The 24,373-nt window shown below is 39.0% G+C and overlaps 2 protein-coding genes across 6 annotated transcripts in view; both read right to left on the reverse strand.

The window, feature by feature from the left end:
- Positions 1-4,789: 4,789 nt before the first annotated feature.
- On the reverse strand, positions 4,790-13,031 carry zbtb5 (zinc finger and BTB domain containing 5). The gene is made up of 3 exons (XM_077204395.1): positions 12,848-13,031; positions 7,244-8,320; positions 4,790-6,990 (listed from the first exon to the last, which is right to left on the reverse strand). Exons 2-3 carry the CDS (start codon positions 8,315-8,317, stop codon positions 5,956-5,958), a joined length of 2,109 nt encoding a protein of 702 aa, XP_077060510.1. The 5' UTR covers positions 8,318-8,320; positions 12,848-13,031; the 3' UTR covers positions 4,790-5,955.
- A 2,282-nt stretch (positions 13,032-15,313) lies between these two features.
- fnip2 (folliculin interacting protein 2) overlaps positions 15,314-24,373 on the reverse strand; it is a 36,260-nt gene continuing 27,200 nt past the window's right edge. For 4 of the 5 annotated variants that reach the window (XM_077204434.1, XM_077204461.1, XM_077204427.1 and 1 more), the window contains 5 exons: positions 21,377-22,115; positions 19,228-19,384; positions 18,249-18,449; positions 18,037-18,152; positions 15,314-17,596 (listed from right to left, as the gene is read on the reverse strand). In XM_077204434.1, the coding sequence (XP_077060549.1) occupies positions 17,518-17,596; positions 18,037-18,152; positions 18,249-18,449; positions 19,228-19,384; positions 21,377-22,115 (1,292 nt within the window). In that variant the 3' untranslated portion in view covers positions 15,314-17,517. The remainder of the gene's footprint in view (positions 17,597-18,036; positions 18,153-18,248; positions 18,450-19,227; positions 19,385-21,376; positions 22,116-24,373) is intronic. The other variant, XR_013195025.1, reaches the window with a different exon arrangement.

Genomic DNA, 24,373 nt, shown 5'->3' on the forward strand with positions numbered 1-24,373 from the left:
AAAAATGCACATTCATTTTGAGATTAGTTGAAGACTAGGTTTAACTGCTATTGAATATTAGTGTTGATCTATTGCCTTAAGTGGAAAAAAAATCAAAATTAAATATAAAACATTTACCTACATATATACACACACGTGTATACACACATCATATATACAGTATGTCTATATACACAATCTAAATCTTCACAGCTCTTTTCTATACTAGAATATATATATATATATATATATATATATATATATATATATATATATATATATATATATATATATATATATATACATACACTGTACATGCACACACATCATTGTGGTTGAACTATTCCTTTAAAAGAACAACAATGCTGGAGCAACGTTTGTTTTCTAACATCAAAAGCCCAGTGTTTGTGAGTACACAGACAAGGTTCACAGTCTGAGATCAATGATCTACAAAGAGCAAACTCAGAAGTTCCATGCAAGTCTTTAGGTCCTTGAATATGTTGCTAGTTTAGAACAAGTTTAGAACTCTAAGTCTTCCCTTTTCAAATTGGACAAAAACAAACACATGAATAAAAAGAGGTCTAGCATTCTTTATGATTTTCTTTATTTAATTCTTTCTTTTTTAAACAGTAGAAAAAAAGGAGTGCTCTAACAACTTGTGATTAATAGACATTTCACGAACTCACATAAATTGCTTCACTTTTGGCATTTCTAGATCAGATTTTTTTTAAAAAATAAATAAAAATCACACAAGGCAGTTGTTTTACCTCCATTATGATTCAATTAATTTAAAGAAACAGTCCTCCATGACTTATGTAACAGTTAACACATATGTAGATACATTTAAGGTAATTTTCATTGTGACGAATGTGTAAATTGAGTTTATTTTAAACAGGCTTTGAATTTCTGATATCCCACGTATATTTTGTCGAGTATACTAGAAATTTACTAACAGAACTGTTTCATAAAAACACGTTTTAACCTTCATGTAAAAAAAAAAATAAAGTACAATAATTTATAGACTTAAACGTCTCCATTTTGTTTTAGATTAATGTGCTTTCTTCGATAAAGGGTTAGGTTATGATTTTCCATATTCAGAACTTTTGAGTTAATCCAATTAAACAATTTTATATACGTAGGTGCAATATTTACCATGAAAGCAAAGGCATCACTATTGTCAAATAACAGATGGCTTAAATAAAATGCAAAAAATCTACAGTAAGATAGCTTATTTACAGGTTGGAATGTTTATAAAAGCAGCTTTTAAATCTTAACGGTTATACCTAGTTTGAGTATTTAAGGACTCCTCTCAGTACAGTATCAAACACATGACAGAAGACAACACTTCGCACAAAATACTAAGACAAGACCATCATATAATATTAACTCTAACAGTATCCATTAACAACCACTAATACAATGACTGAACATCTATTTTCATTTACAGCAAATTACGGATTACTTTTAAAATTCTATGATTACTTACTCCACAAACCATAAAACATTAAAGCCTTAAAGACTGAAGGTGCAATTATTACATAAAAGTTGTATTTTCTTTCACTAACATTCTCTCTTCTGCACTGGACGGTCAAAAGAGGCACATGAATGTATTAGTATCCTTTTTGTGACACCCTGACTAATAGCTACCACTTGATTTTGCTCAAATTCTTCAATATGAATTTAATCACCAAGCATGTGATCGAGCGAATATGGAAAGTGTGTACCCATAAACATTGTAGTCTACTATTCTCTCAGTACTAATAGTAGTTTCTGCCACAGAGGCATCAATGTAAGCTTTACCAGAAGCAAAGTCCAGGCTGAAAGTCTATCTGTGCAATGCACAGCCTTTATCAATATAAGAACATCCAAATACAACAGAAAAAGGCACATATACACAGTGCTAGAAGTCAAAACGTTTCTACGCACAATGACTGTGGTCCATAGAAAACACCAGATAGTGTTTAATCATTAGGTATTAGTTAGGTGTTTATTAGTTTAGGGAGGCTCACAAGGCTCACAATCAATTTTGCTTTTTTTCCACCTATGGTCATCCTTACTTGTTTCAGCTTCTTAAAGCTTTACTTTTTACAGCTTACTTGTTGTTGCCTTATAATAGAAGGCATTTTTTTTAACCTTTTAACAGTAAAAGTGTACCAGTAGTGTTTCTGGTAGGCTACTCAGCTTACAACCCAGACAGCATTGTAAGGCTGTATAGGCAGTTTCTCAGTGTGAAGGCTGATGATTTTGGCCAAATTCCAAAGCCGAATCGCACATATCCCGCACAACGAAGGCAATACCAGAATGCAGTGCACCAAGCATACAGTGGTGTGAATAAGTTAGGCCCCCCATGCTAAAGTTGCCTACAAAGAGGAATAAAAAATCATCTTTTGGAAATTGATCTTAATGGCTTAATTGGAAAAATGAGGAAAAATCCAACCTTTAAGGACACCAATTTTCTTTGTGTATGAATAATGTATCATAAATAAATAAATGTTCTTCCTTAAAATACAGGGTGCATAAGTCATTGTTGAATTATGTTAAATAATTAACTTTATTTAATTTATGTTAAATTCCCATACAGGCAGGCAGATTTGTATTTTTAAAGGCCAGTTATTTCATGGATCCAGGATACTATGCATCCTGATAAAGTTCCCTTGGCCTTTGGAATTAAAATATCCCCACATCATCACATACCCTTCACCATATCTAGAGATTGGCATGGTTTTATTTCAGTTAGCCTAATAGCTGGTTTGATTTGCATTGAAAGATGATCTTATGCCCCATGCCAATCTCTAGATATGGTGAAGGGTATGTGATGATGTGGGGATATTTTAATTCCAAAGGCCAAGGGAACTTTATCAGGATGCATATTATCCTGGATCCATGAAATAACTGGCCTTTAAAAATAAAAATCTGCCTGCCTGTATGGGAATTTAACATAAATTAAATAAAGTTAATTATTTAACATAATTCAACAATGACTTATGCACCCTGTATTTTAAGGAAGAACATTTATTTATTTATGATACATTATTCATACACAAAGAAAATTGGTGTCCTTAAAGGTTGGATTTTTCCTCATTTTTCCAATTAAGCCATTAAGATCAATTTCCAAAAGATGATTTTTTTATTCCTCTTTTTAGGCAACTTTAGCATGGGGGGCCTAACTTATTCACACCACTGTACAAGGGGAGACAATGCACCCAAAAATGGTTGCATGATTTTAAATATAATTAAAGTACTGATTAAAATATTTTAAAAATACTATTTAGCAACATTTAAATATCAAACCAAGATGATGCACTATACTATGAATAGGAGAAAGTGCAAAGCAAATTATGATGGAAGAAGTCCTGGCCAATCAGCATTTGGTAAAGTCATCGCATCACTGGAACTGCTGTTAGAAGTCCACTGCTTAAGACAGCACATGTGCACTGCTTAGACTAACCTGACATTTTTTTTTAGCACTAATATTTAAGAATAAGATAAAACATTTGGACAGCTCATAAGAGATTTGAATTATGTTATTTAAATCTGAGAGGGTCAAGCAGTTTTGAGGTTCCAGGATTTCTCCATTCAAGTAGAGCTTGCCTTGGATACCCAAAATAGCTGCCAAATATAGCCGCCGAGTGAATGACTTTTCTTAAAAGGGACTTTACGTCAAACTCCATAGGAATCAACTGTAAGCTACACAGGCCCCTAATGTGGAAATTGAAATGAAAGGAGAAATTATATTTCAGTGCTTTTGTGTTAGCCCATGCAAGTCTTAAGTTCTAAAACTTTGCATTTTCTTGCAAAACTTTCACATTCTCTTGCAAAAGGTTTTTGTTCGCCTGAGAAACTTTGCGTTAGTGGATACAAAAGCATTGAAATGTAAGTTTAAAAGCAAGATCCAAACGGTTTACAAGAAAATTAGTTTCATGAGCAACAAAACATTTTTCCCTCCCATCTCAAATTTTTTCCCGTCACCATATCAATTACTGCAGGGATGGGCAACTCCGGACCTTAAAGGCCAGTTCCCTGTAGAGTTTAGCTCCTTCATCCCAATCAAACATACCTTAAAAAAATCGAACCAAAGTCTTCAGGATTACTAGAAAATTACAGGCAGGTTTGTTTGATCAGTGATCCTGGACAGTGGCCCTCCAGGACCGGAGCCGCACATCACTAACTTAGGAGCTCCGCAATATTAAGCATTATGTGTGGCGCACAAAGCAACTGCCTATGTTCCAATGTGAGCTTCCATTTCAGTTAGGATACTGCCTTAGAAGGCAGTGGAAAGCCAGGCAGCTCGCTTGGTTTTGGAACAGAGCTTAAGCAGCAGTCATCATCTTTTTACCAATTTTCAACAGGGCCACCTATTAAAGCTGATATGTACTTCTAAAGTAATACAATAAAGTCAAAAATATGATGAAGTTTAATGCTTATTTTAATTATCTTTAGCATTTAAGTCAATATTATGTTGATGTAACTCAATTTAAATAATTTTAAGACTTTGGGTTCCCCGGAAGTTTGGGAATTCACCTATACCCCTTTTCCACCAAAAAAGAACTGGTTCGGAACTGGTGCTGGTTCAAAGTTGGTTCGGAGTTGGTTCAACTTGCGAACCTTCTCAGAACCGGTTTGTTTTTCCACTGACTAGAGCGCCCAGCAAACGACGTCGTTACTTCACTGTGTACGTCGCTATACGTCTTAGCTAGAAACGCTTGCAAGTACAACATTACTTTGGGATTATCTCTAACTCGTGTACCAAGAAGGCTTCAAAACCATTGAAATATGTAAGTCTTTTAATCTTTTCCTTTGATATGCAATATTTTCTGTTTAGTTATGTACCCCTGTCTTGTGTCTTTTTTTTTCTTTCCGTTTATTTGTTCTATATTGTGACTGTTTTCTTCTTTGCTTACACAATGTTTTCAAAAAAAAAAAAAAAAAAAAAAAAAAGCTAGAAACGCTTGCGCCAACTTCAAGCATAACAATTACAATGGCGGACTACATCGTGTTTCTGCAAATGTTTCTCCTGGCTTTGCGGTCAGAAAAGATGTTTAGAACACATCTAAACCTGCCCCCAGCCCTCCACGTAAGCATGACGTGGTAAAAGAACGGTTCTCTGGTTCTAGTCCAGCAAAGAGTTGGTGCCGCTTTGGAACCAGTTTTCCTGGCCGAGAACCGGTTCTTTGGCTGTCGAAACACAAAGAACTGGTTCGCGAGTAGGCACCGGCTCCGAACCGGTTCTCAAAATGGTTTGGTGGAAAAGGGGTACTAGTGGGCCCCCGGCTCCCTGGTTGAGAACCACTGGCCTAAAGGTACACTGAAGCAAAAATACCTCAACAAGACAGCTGACAACAACCCGAACTTCCATAGAGGGACTGAAACTCAAAAAGCTTCTGATCATCATGATCCAGGATTCAGCTATAAGGTTCTGTCTGACATCTGCTTGCAATGCTTGATGCGGACCTCTCCATCACCATTCTTTAAAATACATTTCACAGTGAAAGTAAAAAGGGATAGTACACACACAAAAACTTAAATTCTCAAGTTGTTCCAAACCTGTATGACTTGCTTTCTTTTGCTGAACACAAAAGATGAGATTTTGAAAAACAATTCAACTGTATTTGTCCATAAAATTAAAACATTACACCACACTGACGTTTATTGTATGCTATGGAGCAAAAAGAAAAACTCATAAACACTACCTTTAAAAAAATAATAATAATCTGTGTTCTGCAGAAGAAAGTCAGGTTAGAAACAACATTTTTGGGTGAGCCATCCATTTAATTGCCAATACCATCAATGGCATGTTAATTGGAAGCATGTTAAGAACATGCAAGTGTTAAAAAACACTTTTAAAAAAAGTTACTAAAGCTACTATAATGGTGGATGTAAGATTATGGTGTACAGGTCTGCCCATACAGTAGAGAAACTGACTGGTGGCCGGTCATCCTTGTTTGGCGTCTTAGGAGTGCGTGCGAATGTGAAGAATTAGAGCAGGGCATTAGACATTTCACTGCTCTGCCATCGTAAGCAGGTTGTTTTAGAGTGCTTGTACAAGTGACTGGACTGACTAAAGCGTTTGCCGCATTTCAGACAGGCATACGGCCGCTCTCCCGTATGAACTCTGATGTGTTTCTTGCAGTCCGTCAGAGTGAGGAACGTCTTACAGCAGATCTTGCAGGCATACTTCCTGGCGCCTTCCACCACTAGCACGTTGTGCTCGGAAAGTGCCTTTTTACACTTTGACAGAACATCTGCAGAGGCTCTTGTCAACTGGGGTAGAGGGTTCAAATTGGAGCTGCCACCATTTTGACCTACATTGACAGATCCCTCAAAGTTTACTCCATTGAGAAGCATTGAGGAGGAAGAGGACGAGGAAGCAACGTCAAGTTGCTGAGGACCATCCGTAAGCGTTAAAGCACCTCCTGGCGGTACTTTGGGAGCGATGCGCCGGTATGAGTGGTTCCCTGCAGCGCCACCCCTGGATGAACGAGGGAAGGTCTGTAATCCCAAAATGTTACGCTGGAACTCGAGTGCAAGCTGGTCCACCGATCCACCACGGGACGCAGTTAATGAAGTGGATGATGCTATTCCATCATGCAGTGGCCGCAAAAAGAGGGACTCTGGCTGCAAGTCAGAGCAGACCTGAGCCTCGCCTGGAAGAAGATGCAGAGAGGAAGAAGCAGTGTTGATGGAATCAGTAGGGAGGAAGTAGCGAGCAGAATCGTGGTCTGCTTGAAACTCCCCGGTTGTAGTGTTGGGAACATTGTCAACACTATGGGTAAGGTTAGATGACGCCCCTCTGCCAGCAAAGGTCTTTGTGCTGAGGAAACTGGAGATATGCAATCCGGATGAGGACTCCAGAGCTTCACTGCAGGTAAGCTCCTGTCTTCTTCCTCTGTCTTCTTCTGCTCCTAATCCCTTGTTTCCTTTAATCAGTAGCTCAGAGCTGGGATGGGGATCAGAGAAGCTGCGCTCACTGCCCTCCGGACTCAGCTCCAGCTTTTCTCCAACTGGTTCCACCTGAGGAAACATCACATTCTAACTAAGTACTAACTACTTAGTAATACTAAGTATTTACAAAGCAAGTACTAGTAGTTACAAAATATTTACAAAGTCCATCTTGGTAACACCCCCTACTAGCAACTATTTGTTTTATGTTGGCAATATGCATAGAAGCTCATATCTACTAAAATGGCTATAAACTGTCAATAACAATAATTGTTTCAATAATATATTTTGAAGCAGGAATAAAATGGAACAAGTGATTAATTACCTGGTCACTCCCTTCAGCCTGAGAGGTAACATCGCTAGTCTCATCAGCAGCCTCGGGAGAACTCAGTGGCTCACTCTTCACCACAACTTGCATGTGCTGCTGCTCTTCTTCTTCCTCACCTCCATTCTTTATCTTTATCCCCTCGCTATGGTGATGGCTCGCATCAGGGTACTCCTCTTTACGTGGCAGCAGCAACGTTTTTTCCGGTCCTGCTCCCCTGCCTCCATCTGACTGGCTGGGAAGTTGCATGTCCTCATGGTTCAGTCCCCTTCTGTACTCATCTTGCTCTAGTAAACCTCCACCATCCCCAGGAATGATCCCAGTGACGACCTCATCCACCATCTTACTGTGGGAATCTGGAGACAGAAGCTCCTCTCCACCCTCTCGGCCCTCCGATGCCTGTGAGGAGATGCGCGGCCTCCCCCGCTCAGGAGTGGTCAGGGTCATGGGCTGTTTGCGCTTCAGGAAACGGCGTGTTGGGTGAGAACCATGCTGATCCACCAATCCGCTACCGCACCCTGATCCCGTTCTCCTCCCGGTCCCTGTTCCCCCATCTTCAGCCCCACTCAGGGCAGAACTGACCAAGCTCAAACCGAGCTGTTGCAGCAGAAATGAGCGCTGGAGATGAGAGTTTGCAGCCGCTGCTGCTTGTTGCTGCTCAGCGTGATGCTGCCCACCACGGTCTGCCGGAGGAGACATGGGCAGTGTGCGAGTCGTAAGGTAGTGTTTACAGGCTTTCACGACAGCGTTAAGATGCAGATGAGAAGCAGCCAACAAGACATCCATAACGTTACTCTCTCCTAGCATCAGCGTGGATGTGTACATCATGTCCATGAGAGCAGCAAATGCTTCAGCTGTCACCACCTCGGAGTCCAGGTGGATCATCCTCGTGCTGGCGTCTCCCTCGGCAGCAGTAAACAGGGCTCTGAAATGGGTACTGCAGGCGGAAAGCACTGCGCGGTGGGCCTTGAAATGACGGCTGCCTACCATGATTACACAGTCACACAGCTGTCCATGCAGCCGCTGGTAGTTCAACTGCTGGAAGATCTGCTCAAAGTGCCCTGGGAAATCCATGACCTGAGGACAAATAAGGAATAGATAAGGAAGAGGAACATTAAGATGAGGAACTATTTAATGCTCAAACAATACAGACTAGGGATGTGACAGTGAGGAAATTTCCCACAGGTTAATTGACGTGTGACAACACTGGTAACACCGGTATCACTGGGAGGGAGGGGAAAGTTGGAGATTTTCCCTCTTTTCCACCTCACTTTTAAAACGCTTACGAATGCTCGTGTGTCCATTTGCCATTGTCTTTTCAGGCAGCTTGGCTCACTCTCGTCATGTAATTAACACTCAGGTGCTCCTCAATTTGGGTGTAGCACCGGTTATCTTCCCGGTCAGAAGTGACTGGACACTAGGGCTGCACGTTTTCAAGTTTTTCATTAACCGTTAACCGAGGCCCTTAGCGGTTAATACTCGGTTAACCATAGTGTACGCGCCGCAACCCCGAGATACAGACACACGAGAAAGGGGTAGTTCATTTTTAACACCTTTAATAACTGCACAAAACATCTTTAACTTTTAGGTGGCAAAATATTGTTTTAGGCTACCTAATTCTGTGAATTACACTGCACAAACCAAAAGTACTACTGCCGAATGAAGAAGGGTCAGTTCTCCCCAGAACATAAAATATTCATTTTATTTTATTTTTCGTGTTCGCATTTATATAGAACAAACAATTGGACGTAGCAGTTCTGGAAGCGGCACTAAAACTTTCACAGAGACCTCAAACAGAATGCACAAAGCCTTTCTTTAAAGTGAATTTCGTTTTGTATTAATTGTATCTTAATTTTAATCAATGTTTCATCAACCAATTACCTGGAAATAAGAAGTAAATATAGCAGACATTAGATAATACGGAGCCGCCGGCGCGTGAACTGGAGCTCATCTCATAAACGAATTCCGAAACTCAGCGTAGGCTATAAGGTAGCCTAGTTGTCACACAGACCTGATAAATAAATCTATATTGAAATGTCTACTTTTAAACACAACAATTCAAAACGAAAGAAAACAGACTGCTCTCTGCTTATGTAATCCGTATGAAAAGTGCATTTCTCTCTGGCGCGTTCACTGCGAAGATCGCGAATCAGCATTGTCAACTTCATCTTTCCAGCTGAGTGAGCCTGGAAACAATTAAAATGTCTCCTTGCTATATTTGACATATTCATAATCATTACTTTTGCCTGTTCTTTTTGACAGCTTTTAGGTTATTGGAAGCGCAACCCAGGCTACATTACCTGAACACGTCAGAACCGAAAACATGGAGATGGAGATTTTTTTTAAATAATCGCACAACCTATTTGATATTCCAATTAAATAGGCTACTCAGTTAGGCTACTCATCCCAACCAACTATTAAAAAAATGTTTACTTGTAAGCGGTCTTTTTACATGTTAGTTTTTTTCTGTGAGAGGGAATTGAAAACCAGCAGTGGACTGTTAGCGAAGTGATTACAGAATGCTTAGAGTGGAGAGAGGAACGTGCTTTCGCTCCACTCCAGGCTTTGATCACATCCCACTCAGCAAGGTGAATACACCTCGTCTTTCCTTAATTTAAGACCTATTCAAACTAAAATTAAGTCATTACACTATTTGAGAAATGAAAGCCTATTTACGGCCTTAAAATTATGAAAAGTGAACTTCTTGTGGACAATTCAAATGTCTGGGAGCGCTCTGGCGGTGCAAAAATGTATTACAACTAAATTCAATGCACGCCATTGACGCCACTTAACCGAGCAAAATGTTTCACTCGGTTACGCAATTTTTAACGGTTAATCGGTTAACCATGGACACCCCTACTGGACACCTAAAAATGAAACTTCCTCCACCCCAATAAAACCAATGTAATTTATTTTTGTTCAATAATATTTTTTCTTTTGTATTTTGAGAGGATTTGATAGCACTTAGTAACATTTATTCAATAATTATGGCTATTTTTTAAAATTAATGCAGTATTTCAGATTAACAGAGACTAGGCCTTTTAAATTAAAATTTTGAAGTCAGATTAGCGCCATCTGTTGTTAGAAAATAAAATAAAACATGTAATTTCATGGTGTTACCACTAGATGCCTGTATAGCTCTCTATGGAGAGGCTTGTGAATTCTCTAGTTGTTTTTGGAAAAAAATTACTTTTGAGATGTGGATTAAATTGTATTTTTTAGAAATTCTCAAATAATACTTTTTGTCAAGGTTTATAAAAAAAATAAAAATAAATTTTGATGATAAATGTACACATTTTTGCATTATTATTACTACAGTCAAACCTGAATACAGATAAAGCATTTTGTTACAGGTAACATTAAAATTCAATAAAAACAATTACAAAAATAAACAGGCATGCTTTATCATAGCTTATATAATATATATATATAATTATATTAATAATTATTAATATATATATACAGTATATATTCTCTAATTATTATTATTATTATAATAATTATTATTTATATATTATTATTATAACAATTACAGCTTAATTACAGCTTATCTCATTTCAACCTCTTATTTCAGTCTTCTGACTCATTTATGCTGAATTGTAATATCCCTAGCTTCCCTACCAGTTAATTTGTGTTTATAATTGTGTAGCCTGTGTGTGTGTGTGGGAGTGGGTGGGTCTGTTTTTCACTATTGATATTTTAGAGTTTCACCCCTTCATTGCTGAGCACTATTTTTTCTGCATCGTGGCCGATTTGTAGAGAATGTTTGTGTTTTTGTCCATTTCCCATTCATTTCCTATTGTCGGTCATTTTTGACCGAAGAGCAAAAGTGTAACTTTTTTTTTTTTTACAACCACTTAGCCTGCTCAAATCATGCCCTCAATGTTTGTGTGTTCACATCCCAAATGCCATAAAAGTCACCAAATTTCGTAACATTCGAATGAAGCTGTGATTTGAAAAAATTCAAAAGAGAAATTTTTCCGAAGAGAACATGAAATCTGACTACTGTTGATCTGAATTGAGCAGATGCGTTCAGTTTTTAATGATGTTATCAGTGTGCCGCTGAACATAATTTAACACCGGCAACACCGATTATCGCAACAAGCCCAATACAGACTACACTGCAATACAGTACATTTTGAAGTTGTAAATAAAACAGGACAATTGTAGTGCTTCACAAGTGCTATTTTAGACTTTTTGTGTCAAAATGTCACGTTTAATTGAATGTGTTACTTGCCATTTCTTTTTAATTATTTGTGAAATATTACTAGCAATTTCTGAGTGAAAATTGTTTCTACACTTCAATTTTTCTGTGTAGATGTAATCCATCATACAGAATCAAACTTTTAAGGGTTTGTGGACTAAAACAAATAGTGAGTAGGGAAAAAAAACATTAACATGGAATCCTTTTGATTTGGTTTATAATTGGTGTTCTACAGACATCTCTACAGATAATATAACATGACAATGGTAATTGTTAACAAGCAAGGAAACAGATACTTAAAAAAAACATTACATAAAGATTTAAATTTAAAATCAATATAGTATAAAAACGACATTAGACAATAAATCAAATAATCGTATATTTTATACATGCAACAACACCAACTCATTTCCTGTCTTGTGGTAGCAAACACACTAAATCTGATCAAACCACATCATACAGTAAATAGCCTACCAAATGACTCAAAACAACAAATGGTTTACTGCAAAATTATTTGGATTTCCTTATTCTCCTAAAAAGGAGAAGGGAAAAACCACAACCCCAACAGTCTAGATTAGTTTCCTACAGTAAATGATAACGAGTTCTAAAAGGAATGTATAAGGGATGCGGATGATGGTGTACAACAGATACCAGATACGTTTGGTTATGTAAAAGTGTCTGATGCAGATTAAGCAATCACTTAATTTAACAATTTGTCACAACTACTAATTAAGTGAGACAGTCTCACCTGGCTGCATGTGCTTTTTTGGTTATTCTTTATAAAAAAAAAAAAAATAAACAATGTCAATCTACATAAAACCCATCATACATTATAATGGGACCACCTTATTAATCACATTAACAATCAACGTAAGACTCTTTAAGAATTGGACTGCTATCTTGTTTAATTTCCACGTTTTAAAGCTGGTAGTTCCCAACACCGTTATGGCAGTAACAATAACTTTAAGTTACAGCGGAAGCTATGGTGACCATGGTAAATTCTGTAACGTTAAGTGCTAAACTTATCTGTTCATTGTTGACCATAATCAGTTTCCGTTCAACTAAATCAGAGAAGAGCAAAACATTTGCGTCAAAACTCTAGTCTGATGCAAAAAATTTAATTTACAAGTCTGGTTAACACAAGATATCCGCATGCAAGTTAACATTACTGCAAAATAAAACAAAGAACGACTTTTATGTAAAGCTTGACTGGGTGTCCAATTAACACACATTTTATGTGCTAACAGAAAAAAAGGAAACCGCTTCAGATGCGATCAAATTGATAGCAGCTGACTGTTTAAAAGGCGCAATTAATAAATTAAGCTAGTTATGTTGGAGGATAGATGCTACTCTGTTAGCTGCTAGCTCAATTACCTCACATAGTCCTGAAACACACTTACTTTTCACGTCTATCTCATGCGTTTTCAGAGAGTCCGGGTTTTTCCTCTGTTACCATCCAAAAATACATGCAAAAACTGCCCATGATAGTAAGGCGAGGCATTGGCCTATGGAGTTAGACATACAATAAAGACAGGTCAGGGGAGACCGCATCAGCTGCCCAGGCGCGTCTTCATATCTGGGAATGCGAACACGAAATCTCATTGCGCCACCTACTGTACTGGAGAGTGTATGAGTAGCGCGCGTGTGAATTTTGAAAGTGATAGTTTACCGAAAATGAAAAATTCTGTCACCATTTACTCACCCTCATGCAGTTTCATACCTGTATGACTTTCTGCTTTCTTCAAGAAGATATTTTGAAGAATGTTGGTAACCAGTTTTGGTTACCACCTGTTGATAGCCTTCACAAAAACACATTTCTAAAAATATCTTTGTTCCACAGAAATCAGTCAGTCATATACTACATATTGAAGTGCCTGATTCAGTCATAAACTCCTAATTCGCACTGTCATTATTTATGATGTTGAAATTTCATATATGAATCTTTTTAGGCTATTGTAACATGCAAAAATGTATTGTTTACATAAAGAATAACTAATATCAAGCTAAACTTTGTCGGCTGCACATACATGATGTGAATCTCCTGTTCCACCACATCCCAAAGGATCCTCTATTCTTGGATTGACATCTGGTGTGGAAGCTGTTTGGTATAGCCTATAGTGAAGTCATTTTTATGTTCAAGAAACCAGTTTGAGACGATTTGAGCTTTGTGACCTGGCATGTTATCCTGCTGGATGTAGCCATCAGAATATGGGTATTCTGTGGTCATAAAAGGATGGACATGGTCAGCAACAATACTCAGGTAGGATGTGGTGTTAAACGATGCTCAAATGGTAGGCTATAGGGGCCCAAAGTATGCCAAGAAAATACCACTCACACCCTTTCATCACCAGCCAGCATGAACGGTTTATATAAAGCAAGATGGATTCATGCTTTCATGTTGTTTAAGCCAAATGCTGACCCTATAATCTGAACGTTGCAGCAGAAATCGATACTCATCAGACCAGGCAACTTTTTTCCAGTCTTCTATTGTCCCGTTTTGGTGAGCCCATGTGAATTGTAGCCTCATTTTCCTGTTCTTGGGTGTATATGCAGTGTTTATTTCCTAGTCATGTGAAAAAGAAAGGACACCCTATTAAATTCTATGGTTTAATGTATCAGGACATAAAAAATCCTTGGCAGTTCTTAAATTATGTAAATACGACCTCATGAACAACAACACATGACATATTACATTGTGTCACTATTTATTTAACAAAAACTAGGTCAAAATGGAAAAGCCATGGGTGACAAACTAAGTACACCCTTACTGCTCCCATGGGAATTAAGAGGGTAGTAGCAGTCAAGTGCTGCTAATAAAATACCTTTGATTAACTAATCATCATCAAGTGTAATCACCTCTATAAAAGCAGAAGTTTTGGCAGTTTGCTGGTCAGGAGCATTAGGTGTGTGTTAACACAATGCCAAGAGGAAATACATCAACGTCCTTAGATGAGCAATTGTTGCTGCCATCATTCTGAGAAGGGTTATACAGCCATTTGCAAACAATTTGTAGTCCATTATTCTACAGTAAGATTACAGTACGACAGTATTCTAGAGTCAAAATGTAAGGCCATCTGTCCGACAGCTAAAGCTCGGCTGAAATTGGGTCAAGCAACAAGACAATGATCCCAAGCACACCAGCAAATCCACAACAGAATGGCTAAAAATGTAAAGAATCAAGGTGTTGCACTGACCAAGTCAAAGACCAGAGACTTCAACCTGACTGAAATTCTGTGGTGGGACCTTACGAGAGCTGCGCATAAATAAAGGCCGGCTGCAAACCTCAATGAACTGAAGCAACTTTGTAAAGAAGAGTGGGCCAAAATTCCTCCAACAATGCGAGAGATACTGTAGTGTAGTCATACAGAAAACGAATCCTTCAGCTTATTGATGTTAAAAGTAGCTTTACAAACAATTGAGTCATAGAGTGTTCTTAGTTTGTTACTCATGGCTCTTCTATTTTGGCTTTATTGTTGTTTAATAAACAATGACACGGGTGTAATATGTCATTTGTTGTTGTTGTTCATCCAAGGTTGTATTTACCTTTTAAGACCTGCTAAAGACCAGATGATTTTTATGTTCTGATACGCAAAACCATAAGGGTGTCCTTTCATTTTCACATGACTGTATATGCAAATATATATAGATACAGATACATAAATGTTTTAAAAATTAACCAAATTGTCTGTTTGGTTAATGTGATGGTATGATTAGTAATATGATTAGTGCACAAGTGAAGTTAACGAGAACAAAACACTGATCAAAAATATCAAGAAAACTTAAATATTTCTATATAAATTCATAGGCTGCTATCATACACAATTTTAAACTGGACCATGCAAAAGAAGATACATAACTACAAAATGCAGAGTTGTTCAATTTCTGGCAATTTGTTTATTCACTAATTCAGTTCTTATCAACATCATATTGTCACAGACAAAATACTCAACCACATTCAACCTGGAGTATAAACACCATGCAGGGAACAGACCAAAAGTAAAACAAGAGACCACTGAAAGTGTAGTAAAACCTTAGTGTTCAAAGTTCCAACCTCAACAAAACTATTGTAAACAAAGCAAGACAAATTTACATTTACTTTTTCAGTACAGAAATTCACTAAAGACGTTTGCACATGTAATGTTTTAATCCAAAATGCAGCTTTTAAGTGTATACTCACTGAAGATATAAACACACTGCATTCTTGATGATACTGACTGATCAAACTCATTAATTCAGATCAGGACACTTTCAGATCTTTTATTTGAGGTAGAGTATTTTGTGAAAATATAAAAAATAATCATCTTTCTCTAGCTCTTTAAAATGGAACAATGAACAACGATAAAAAAAGAAGTATTTTTTCAATTTCTTGTGTCACAAACTACTATTGAGGTTCTATTGCTATGACATTTATGTCTTTAAGTGCAAAACACCACTGAAAGAAATATAAAGCATTCTCAAGGACAGAGCGTAAACGTGCTTTAGTAAGCCTTTGACACAATAGTAGCACCAGATTAATACTGTAATCCACAATTGGTGGACTGTCCAGTAATTAACATAAACACAGTTTAATATCACACCCACTTTTTCCATTATGTAAACATTCTCTCATCTTTCAAAGATTGAGGCACACACACAGTTTTCTGGAGATATGGACTATGAAAAATACTTCAATTGCAGATTAAACGAAACATAATAGTAGAAAACTATGAAAACTGATTGATTTGATCAAATTCCAACACAAGGAACTAAACGCTGCTATGACTTACATTGTCAATAATTAATCAGGAACAAACTAATGCTTTTCTTGAATGAAATTTCAGATTAATTTAAAATGTCCTTTTTATGTACTTTTTCAGAGTTGTGTGCTTGGTTGGAATTTAAGGGTTTAAAAGGACAGCTCACCCAAAACTGAAAATCCTGCAATTTTATATTCATCCTCATGTTGTTCCAAACCTATATGGCTGACTGACTTTTTTCTGTAAAAAAAAAAAAAAACAAAGATTATCCTGGCTATTCTTTTACATGTGTTGACAGTCTTTTAGGACTGTCAAGCTCTAAAAAGTAAAAAAGTTCAGAAAATGAGAGCATAGAATATAATATAATTGTATGGACCACATTTTAATTATATTTTTATTGTATTTTTAAGATTTTGTAAGTCCCCATCTTATTTCACTTTTATTATATGGAAAAGAATTATTCTTCAAAAATAAAAAAAAGTCTGTCCTGCAAATTTGGAATGACATGAGGGTAAGTAAATTGACAGATTCTTTTTTTTTAGGTGAACTATTTCTTTCAAGAATAGCCGTGTCTTAGAAATGCTACCAAATGTGGCTTCTGATGTAAACTAATGTGACTATATATTTTATAGTTATGCTTTCATCCTTAGAGGGATATTCTACCAAAATAAATTAAATTCTATCATCATTTACTCACTTTCATGTTGTTTAAAACCTGTATGACTTCTCGTCTTCTGCTGAACACAAAAGAATATATTTTGAAGAACATTGACGGATAACCAAACAGTTTTGGTTTTCGGTGACTTCCATTGTACTTTAAAATATCTTGCATACAGGTTTGGAATGATATGAAAGTGAGAAAATAATGACAATTTTCCTTTTTGAGAGGACTATCCCTAAATACACTATTGTGCAATCAGATATACTGTAGCGCTAGCAATCATAGTATATCATATTCTTGCTCTTAGAGATGTTTTCCATAAATAATCTTTGCGGTATCCAGTCTTTCCTTTCATATAAGACTTAAAAAGACACCAGATAAAAAAACCGGAAAGCATTACTAAGTGTCCCTGTGTGGTGCCCGTTTCAGTCTATAGATAGTTAGTTGGATTCACACTCGTACGTACATACATACACAGACTGTCAGCTGGACAAACAAGGCATTCTGATTGGTGTTTTAAGGCTAGGTGTAGGCTCCGAATGGTTGTCGAACACAGTGCATCTTGATTGGTGTGGTCATCTCATCTTATAATGATCAGAACCTTACTGGTCCTTGCAGAACAGGAGCACATTCTGATTGGTCCTTTATGTGAAATAAATCTTGCTTGGTCTATTTAAAGGAGGATCTGAGCCACGTACGGCGAGTGTGTGCTGGCCACTGCTGCAAGCAATGGAATGTCACTGGAGTCAATTCTGGGGGAATAATAATAATAAATTCATACATTTGACATTATGCAGTTTTATTCTCACACTGTCTGCATTTAGAATATCATAATGCATGACTTAAGTGAAGGATTAGTGACAATTGCTGTGTTCACGCCATGTCGTAATTGCCGTAGTCTCCAGATGACAACACGTGATGTTCTATTCGGAGCTGTTCACGTCCTCGGACTGGAAATAATGCGTTTGTATGGCAACACTATCAACGCCTAAATGAATCTGCAGCAGTCAGGTGGTACAGCGTTCACATGGAACATGTAGGAGCTCTCCGAAAATTACTATCTTCCAAGCTGTAATTCCGAGCTATACAAGGACGTAAACGCGTTTTACACGCGTTTACGAAATGTCGTAATTATGGTAATTACAACATGGCATGAAAAAACCTAATAAGTAGTAGGTAAGTGTGCTCTTACCCCAGTGCCAGCCCCAGTTCTTTTACATGGACCCTTGTTTGTCCTCTCAGATATTCTGCTAAGGATCGACTCTTAAAATACACCTCCTGTAACCGGTCCTCCAGATGCATCACGCACTGAGACATTTGAACAGTAGTGCAGATAAACATACTGAACACTGTAGGTAATAAACTGTAAATATGTGTGTATGTGTGTGTGTTGAGGAGACTTACAAAATCGGTTGCGATGTTGAGTGCATATAGCTGCAGAACTGATGTGATGAGAGTGTGTATGAGGTTAGACACCATCACGTCCCTGCCCATCCGCCCGCCCTCACACACGCGCCTTTGACTCGTCACAACCTGCACACTCAGTCGGTCTGTATCTGCCACAATGCACAAAGCCTCGGCCACGGGTTCATCCAGCGCTGGATGCTGCACATACACAAAAGGTACACACTTTTTCCTAATGTACGGTATAGACCTTAGTCAGGTTAGACACCATATTAAATTCAACGTGGATGAAAATGAGGCTGGGAGGGATAGCCTAAAAAACAGTTCACACCAAGGACGATAACTATAACATTAATTATTTATATATAGTTCTAAAAGTTGTTCTAAATATTGTTGTGGTGTGGACTCAGTTATTCTTTTATAATGATAAAAGCAGAGAGAAACGATATCGTTGGAATCACATTCGGAATGTTTTTTTCCAGCTGATGAACGATAAAAACAGCCAAATTGACAGCCAATCAGAATCCATCCTGCTTTAAAGAGCTTTTGCGTTATTTGTCGAACGAAAACTGCAACGCGTGCTTATAATAAAAAGAACGTTATTGCCCACTGGTGTGGACGCTAATATAGATATCATTATAGTTATCTGTACAGTTACCGTTCTTGGCGTGAACAGGCATTTACAAGCAACTTTTAAAACTGTTTTATGGAGTTTTTAAAAAAAAATTCGAAAGAATTTTAGTCAGCTGAACAATCGGTCATTTTCCTCCTTTTCACTTCTGTCAAAAAATAAAAATGGCATTACCCTGGTCAAGCTAAAATTCAAACCTTAAACAAGAAACCAAATTAACTGACACATGCTAAACATTAAAACGTACAGACATAAAACACTGGAGCAAAAATTGTCAAATGAATGATTGTGAACATACATGAATCATTTACTGTATGCAGTAATAACTGTAAATGTAACTGTACTTACAAGAACAGTATGTTCCAGGTCAGCCATAAGGCACTGTTTGAGCCTGAGATCAGAACTGATGCCATGCAAGGCAAAGTCAGGCATGTACTGAGGACAGTAACCACCCAGCAAAGAATGTCCAAAATTATTAATACTGGCTCGACTCTCTACCTGATAACTATACAGAAACAAACACAAATGGTTATTGCAGCCATCCTTGCAGATGTGCTAAAACATTCACTACGAAGAGCTAAAAATCTAACTTGATTGATAGCTGTGGGCCAAAAATAAATGTTACATTAAATACAACTATATTAGATTAAATTTTACTTAAAAAATAAAACATTCCCTTTTCTACATTTCAATACAAACATTTTTTTGTAATGTAAAAAAAAAAAAAAAAAAAATCAAAAGTCATCTGGTTTCAGGAGGTGTAAAGCCAACATGTTAGAACAAGAATTTTGTGATAATATTTTTGATTTGCAATGTCCCTACTTTTAAAGAGCTCATCATTCATTTAATTTCCACTAAAAATGTTGTTTCTGTAAAAAAACTGTAAAAATACACTTTAGGTTTTTAACACTATTTTCCTTCTTTCTTCTTTTTTTAGCTGCCTTTAAGACTCCCATCTATGCATGTAAAATGATACAGCACTGTGCTGCACTTGCAAGCTGTGGGGTTCATGCCAGGTCCAGTAAAAAAAATGATCAGAAAGGTGTCACAGACACTATTAAGATAATATTGAACTAATGACTTTGTTAATAATAAACTTAATGGGATAGTTCACCCAAAATTACCTACACCACTACAATTACCTCATGATTTACTCACCCTCAAGCCATCCTAGGTGTATATGACTTTCTTCTTTCAGATGAATACAATCAGAGATATATTATACATATAAAAATGTCCTGGCTGTCCTTTATGATAACAGTGAATGGAGGATGAGATTTTGAAGCCCAAAAAAGGGCATCCATCCATCATAAAAGATATCCACATGGCTCTGGGGATTAATAAAGACCTTCTGAAACTAAGTGATGCGTTTTTGTAAGAAAAATATCCATATTTAACATTATAAACTAAAACATCTAGCTTCCGACAAATGGCCGTACACATCATTTTACGGCGAAAGAGTAACCCCTGACCTGAGGCATGATGTATTGATGAACGCTGAAGTGCAGAGGATAGAGCAGAACAAAACACCGGTCATTATTTAGAAGTCTAAAATGTGAATTTTTAAAGAGAAATGTTGGAGGATTTTGTATAAGAGAAGAGGAGCTTGAGTTTGTTGTCCAGCTCTATTTTTTTGAATTGCGAGAAGCGTCGAAACTTATGCTACTCCAACATCGCGTCATGAATTGCTCTATTGGCTTAAATCGACTTGCGAATGGCGTCTGCCAGAAGCTAGATATTTTAGTTTTCAAAGTGTTAAATATGGATATTTTTCTTACACAAACGCATCACTTAGCTTCAGAAGGCCTTTGTTAACCCCCTGGAGCCATGTGGAGAACGTTTATGACGGATGGATGCAATTTTTTGGGCTTCAAAATTTCATCCACCATTCACTGCCATTATAAAGCCTGGAAGAGCCAGGAAATTTTTAATATAATTCCGATTGTATTCATCTGAAATAAGAAAGTCATTTACACCTAGGATGGCTTGAGGGTGAGTAAATCAAGAGGTCATTTTTCACTTTTGGGTGAACTATCCCTTTAAAATGCTGATATTCTTGTTGGTATTCTTCAGATGTTTATGCAGAGCTGCAGGTGCTACATTATCACTAGTTTTTCTGGAGTTAATAATAGTTTTTTTATCCTACTTCCTCATCATGGGTGGGCCATGTTTCTGAACACTGAATAGGCAACACTGATATGTAGACGAGAACCGTCATGTGTTCAAATGCATTTATCCGTCTGACATCAAAAAAATTGCAGAAGTTTGCAAAAAACCTACTACGGTGTGTTTTCGTAGTACAACAAATGTCAAAAGGTCAAATACAATTTTATGGTAAATGGTAAATGGACTGCATTTATATAGCGCTTTCACAGATTCAATGGCCACCAAAGCGCTTTACATATTGCCTCACATTCACCCATTCACTCACTCACACATACACCGCATCATGACAAGACCCCTTTAAATTAAGAGAGTGAGATTAGTTTGCACTTACTTTGGCAGTGGTAACTCACACTCCTTTTGTTCTGTAGCCACGTACAGTTCTTGCGGTGATGTTTCCTCATCATCACTGTCACCTAGAGCACTATCTGAGCTCTCGTTCCTTTGTATGTCACTCAAAATCCTTTGATGCAACTTCCTGTCCAATCCCCGCCCACACCCCGCCCCAGTAAGAACGCCGGCTTGTCCGTCATTATCTGCCTCCCTGGGGCTGCCAATGTGAAACTGCACCCTATGCAGAAGAGGACTCTGATTGGCCAAAATGTGCTCTAATCCACCCCCAACAGAGTCACTGTCTTCTCCAAAACATTCCTGTCCCATTTCTGTACAATCAGGCCTGACAGTGGTCGATTCCATACTGGGGGATGGATTAGTTGATTTTGTATCAGTCAAAAGCGCTTCATCATTTTGTTCTACAAAGGTGTCTGGAATGGCATCGCTCAAGCCAGAGTTCAGTGCTTTTTCACTGGTTCCAATAACACTAAGAGAGGGCTTTAAGGGGTCTGTTTTTTCATCGATCCCTTCACTTCCAGAGGTGGGATCAGTGGTGTGAGAGGTGCAGGGATTGGTCAGATCGTTCATCTGTCCTTGAGGTTGTACATGCTCCTGCAGGTCTGAGCAGCGAATGAAGTAGGACAGAACATACAAGACTCGCTGTACCAGCTCCCTTCTGCGTCCCACGACCACCGTTCGACACACTCTCACTGGAGAGCCCAATGCACCATACAGATCACCTAAACAACAAACAATATAATACAGTAACAAAACGTACTCGGTTACATACGTAACCTCGGTTCTCTCTAGAAGAGGGAACGAGTATTGCGTAAGCTAGCTTACGCTACGGGTAAAGTCATCTTTTCTCGAGATACTGAAGCCAAAAATTATCCTTAATTTTGCATTTATTGTCAACGCAGTGCAGCAGCCAGCAGACCTAGAGCAGGCAGTCTTGCGTCCAGCCTACCACTGAGCCTCGCGCGTGACGTCGCGCCCTCTACGCGTCACAACCCGCCAAAATGGGGGTGGCTTAGCCTATAAAAGCCAGACTCAGAGGCTGCGTCACTGGTTTCATCAGCTGAAGCGAAAATCGCTCGTGGCGCCTGCACGGTCAGGTTACGCAATACTCGTTCCCTCTTCTAGAGAGAACCGAGGTTACGTATGTAACCGAGTACGTTCTCTTACGAGAGGTTCTCTCGTATTGCGTAAACTAGCTTACACTACGGGAACCCATTGTCAACGCCGTGCGTGCCCAGCCTCCACTTCATGAGTCCCAGGGATTCCCGGGGAACATAGATAAGTCGGAAACAGGTGGCCAGCAATGCGGGCCAGCACATGTTATAAGCACATACAGGGTATACAGAGCGGCGTCGCCGGTACATATATCAATTCACCATATAGTGCAGCTAATGAGAGAGCTACCAGGAGAGCTAACGCCGCGTGAGAGTAGTCTGCGCATGATAATTTGGGCAGGACAAACACACCGCTCACACTGACAGAAGTCTAGCCTCCAAGGTGGGAACTTCCACGTTATAAAATCTAACAAATGAGGACGGAGAGGCCCAGCCTGCCGCCTCACAGATGTCTTGAATGGAAATTCTGCTGGCCCAAGCCCAAGACGAGGCCACGCCTCTGGTGGAATGCGCCCTGATGCCAAAGGGGCATTGCAGACCTTTACACTCATAAGCAGATGTGATAGCTTCCACTATCCATCTGGACAGGCTCTGTTTCGAGGCGGCGAGATCCTTGGTGCGCTCACCAAACGAGACAAAGAGCTGTTCCGAACGCCTGAAAGAGGCGGAGCGCGTAATGTAAGCCCTCAGCGCCCTGACGGGGCAGAGGGGATTAACATCACTCTCACTATCGGATGCTGGTAGAGCCGAAAGAGAAATGACCTGTGCTCTGAAGGGGGTGCCCAACACTTTAGGGACATAACCATGTCTTGGCTTAAGGATGACTTTAGAGTCATTTGGCCCGAACTGAAGACACGCAGCGCTAACAGATAGCGGGTGTAAATCCCCCACACGTTTAACTGATGACAGAGCTGTCAGAAAAACGGTTTTGAGCGAGAGGTACTTTAGGTCCACGGAGTCTAACGGTTTTGAGGGGAAAGCTTTCAGGGCCTCTAGGACCAATGAAAGAGGAGCTAGACTGATGAATCCCCCACGACCCCCCTTGGTTCCCATGTGGGATCTAAGGAAGCGGATGACAAGCTCGTTTCTTCATACTGACTGGCCGTGCGTCGACTCAGCGAACGCTGCAACGGCCGCCACATAAACTTTAAGCGTGGATGGGGACCTGCCCTTATCCAACAGCTCTGGAAGGAAGCCAAGCAATCCCGGGACCCCACATGTTCGTGGGTCTAGATCTCTATCAGCGCACCATTTGGAGAACACCGACCATTTAGACGAATAAAGCCGCCTCGTAGAGGGAGCCCTGGATTGCGTAATCGTGTTCATCACTCCTTCTGGCAAGACAACGGGTATCCGTTGATTGGCCATACGTGCAGAGACCAGCGCTCTGGATGAGGATGCCAGATTGAGCCGCGGGCTTGAGAGAGGAGATCTCTCCTCACCGGAATCAGCCAAGGGGCTGTGTGAGACAGCCGCATCAGCTCCGGGAACCAGGTTTGGTTCTCCCAGCGCGGGGCTATAAGGAGAACCAAGTGGCGCGTTTCCCTGATCCTCTTGATTACCTGTGGTAACAGAGAGACCGGAGGGAAAGCATAAAGGTTTGGGCCAGCGCATCCTCATTCTTTGAAAAGAACATCGGTCAGTGAGCATTGTCTTTTGACGCAAACAGGTTGACTTTCGCTTTGCCGAAAAGGCGCCACAGTAACTGGACTGTCTGGGGGTGCAGGGACCATTCCCCTGGGGGAACGTGGTTCCTGGAAAGTTTGTCTGGACCGTCGTTCAAGTGGCCTGGCACATGCGCAACTCTCAGCGAGCGCAGAAGGAACTGAGACCATACAAGAAGGCGTTCTGTCAGATGGCTGAGG

The sequence above is a fragment of the Siphateles boraxobius genome, unplaced genomic scaffold (assembly GCF_051911475.1).
Source record: "Siphateles boraxobius isolate OS27281-9 unplaced genomic scaffold, OSU_SipBor_1 119, whole genome shotgun sequence".
Classification (NCBI taxonomy): Eukaryota; Metazoa; Chordata; class Actinopteri; order Cypriniformes; family Leuciscidae; genus Siphateles; species Siphateles boraxobius.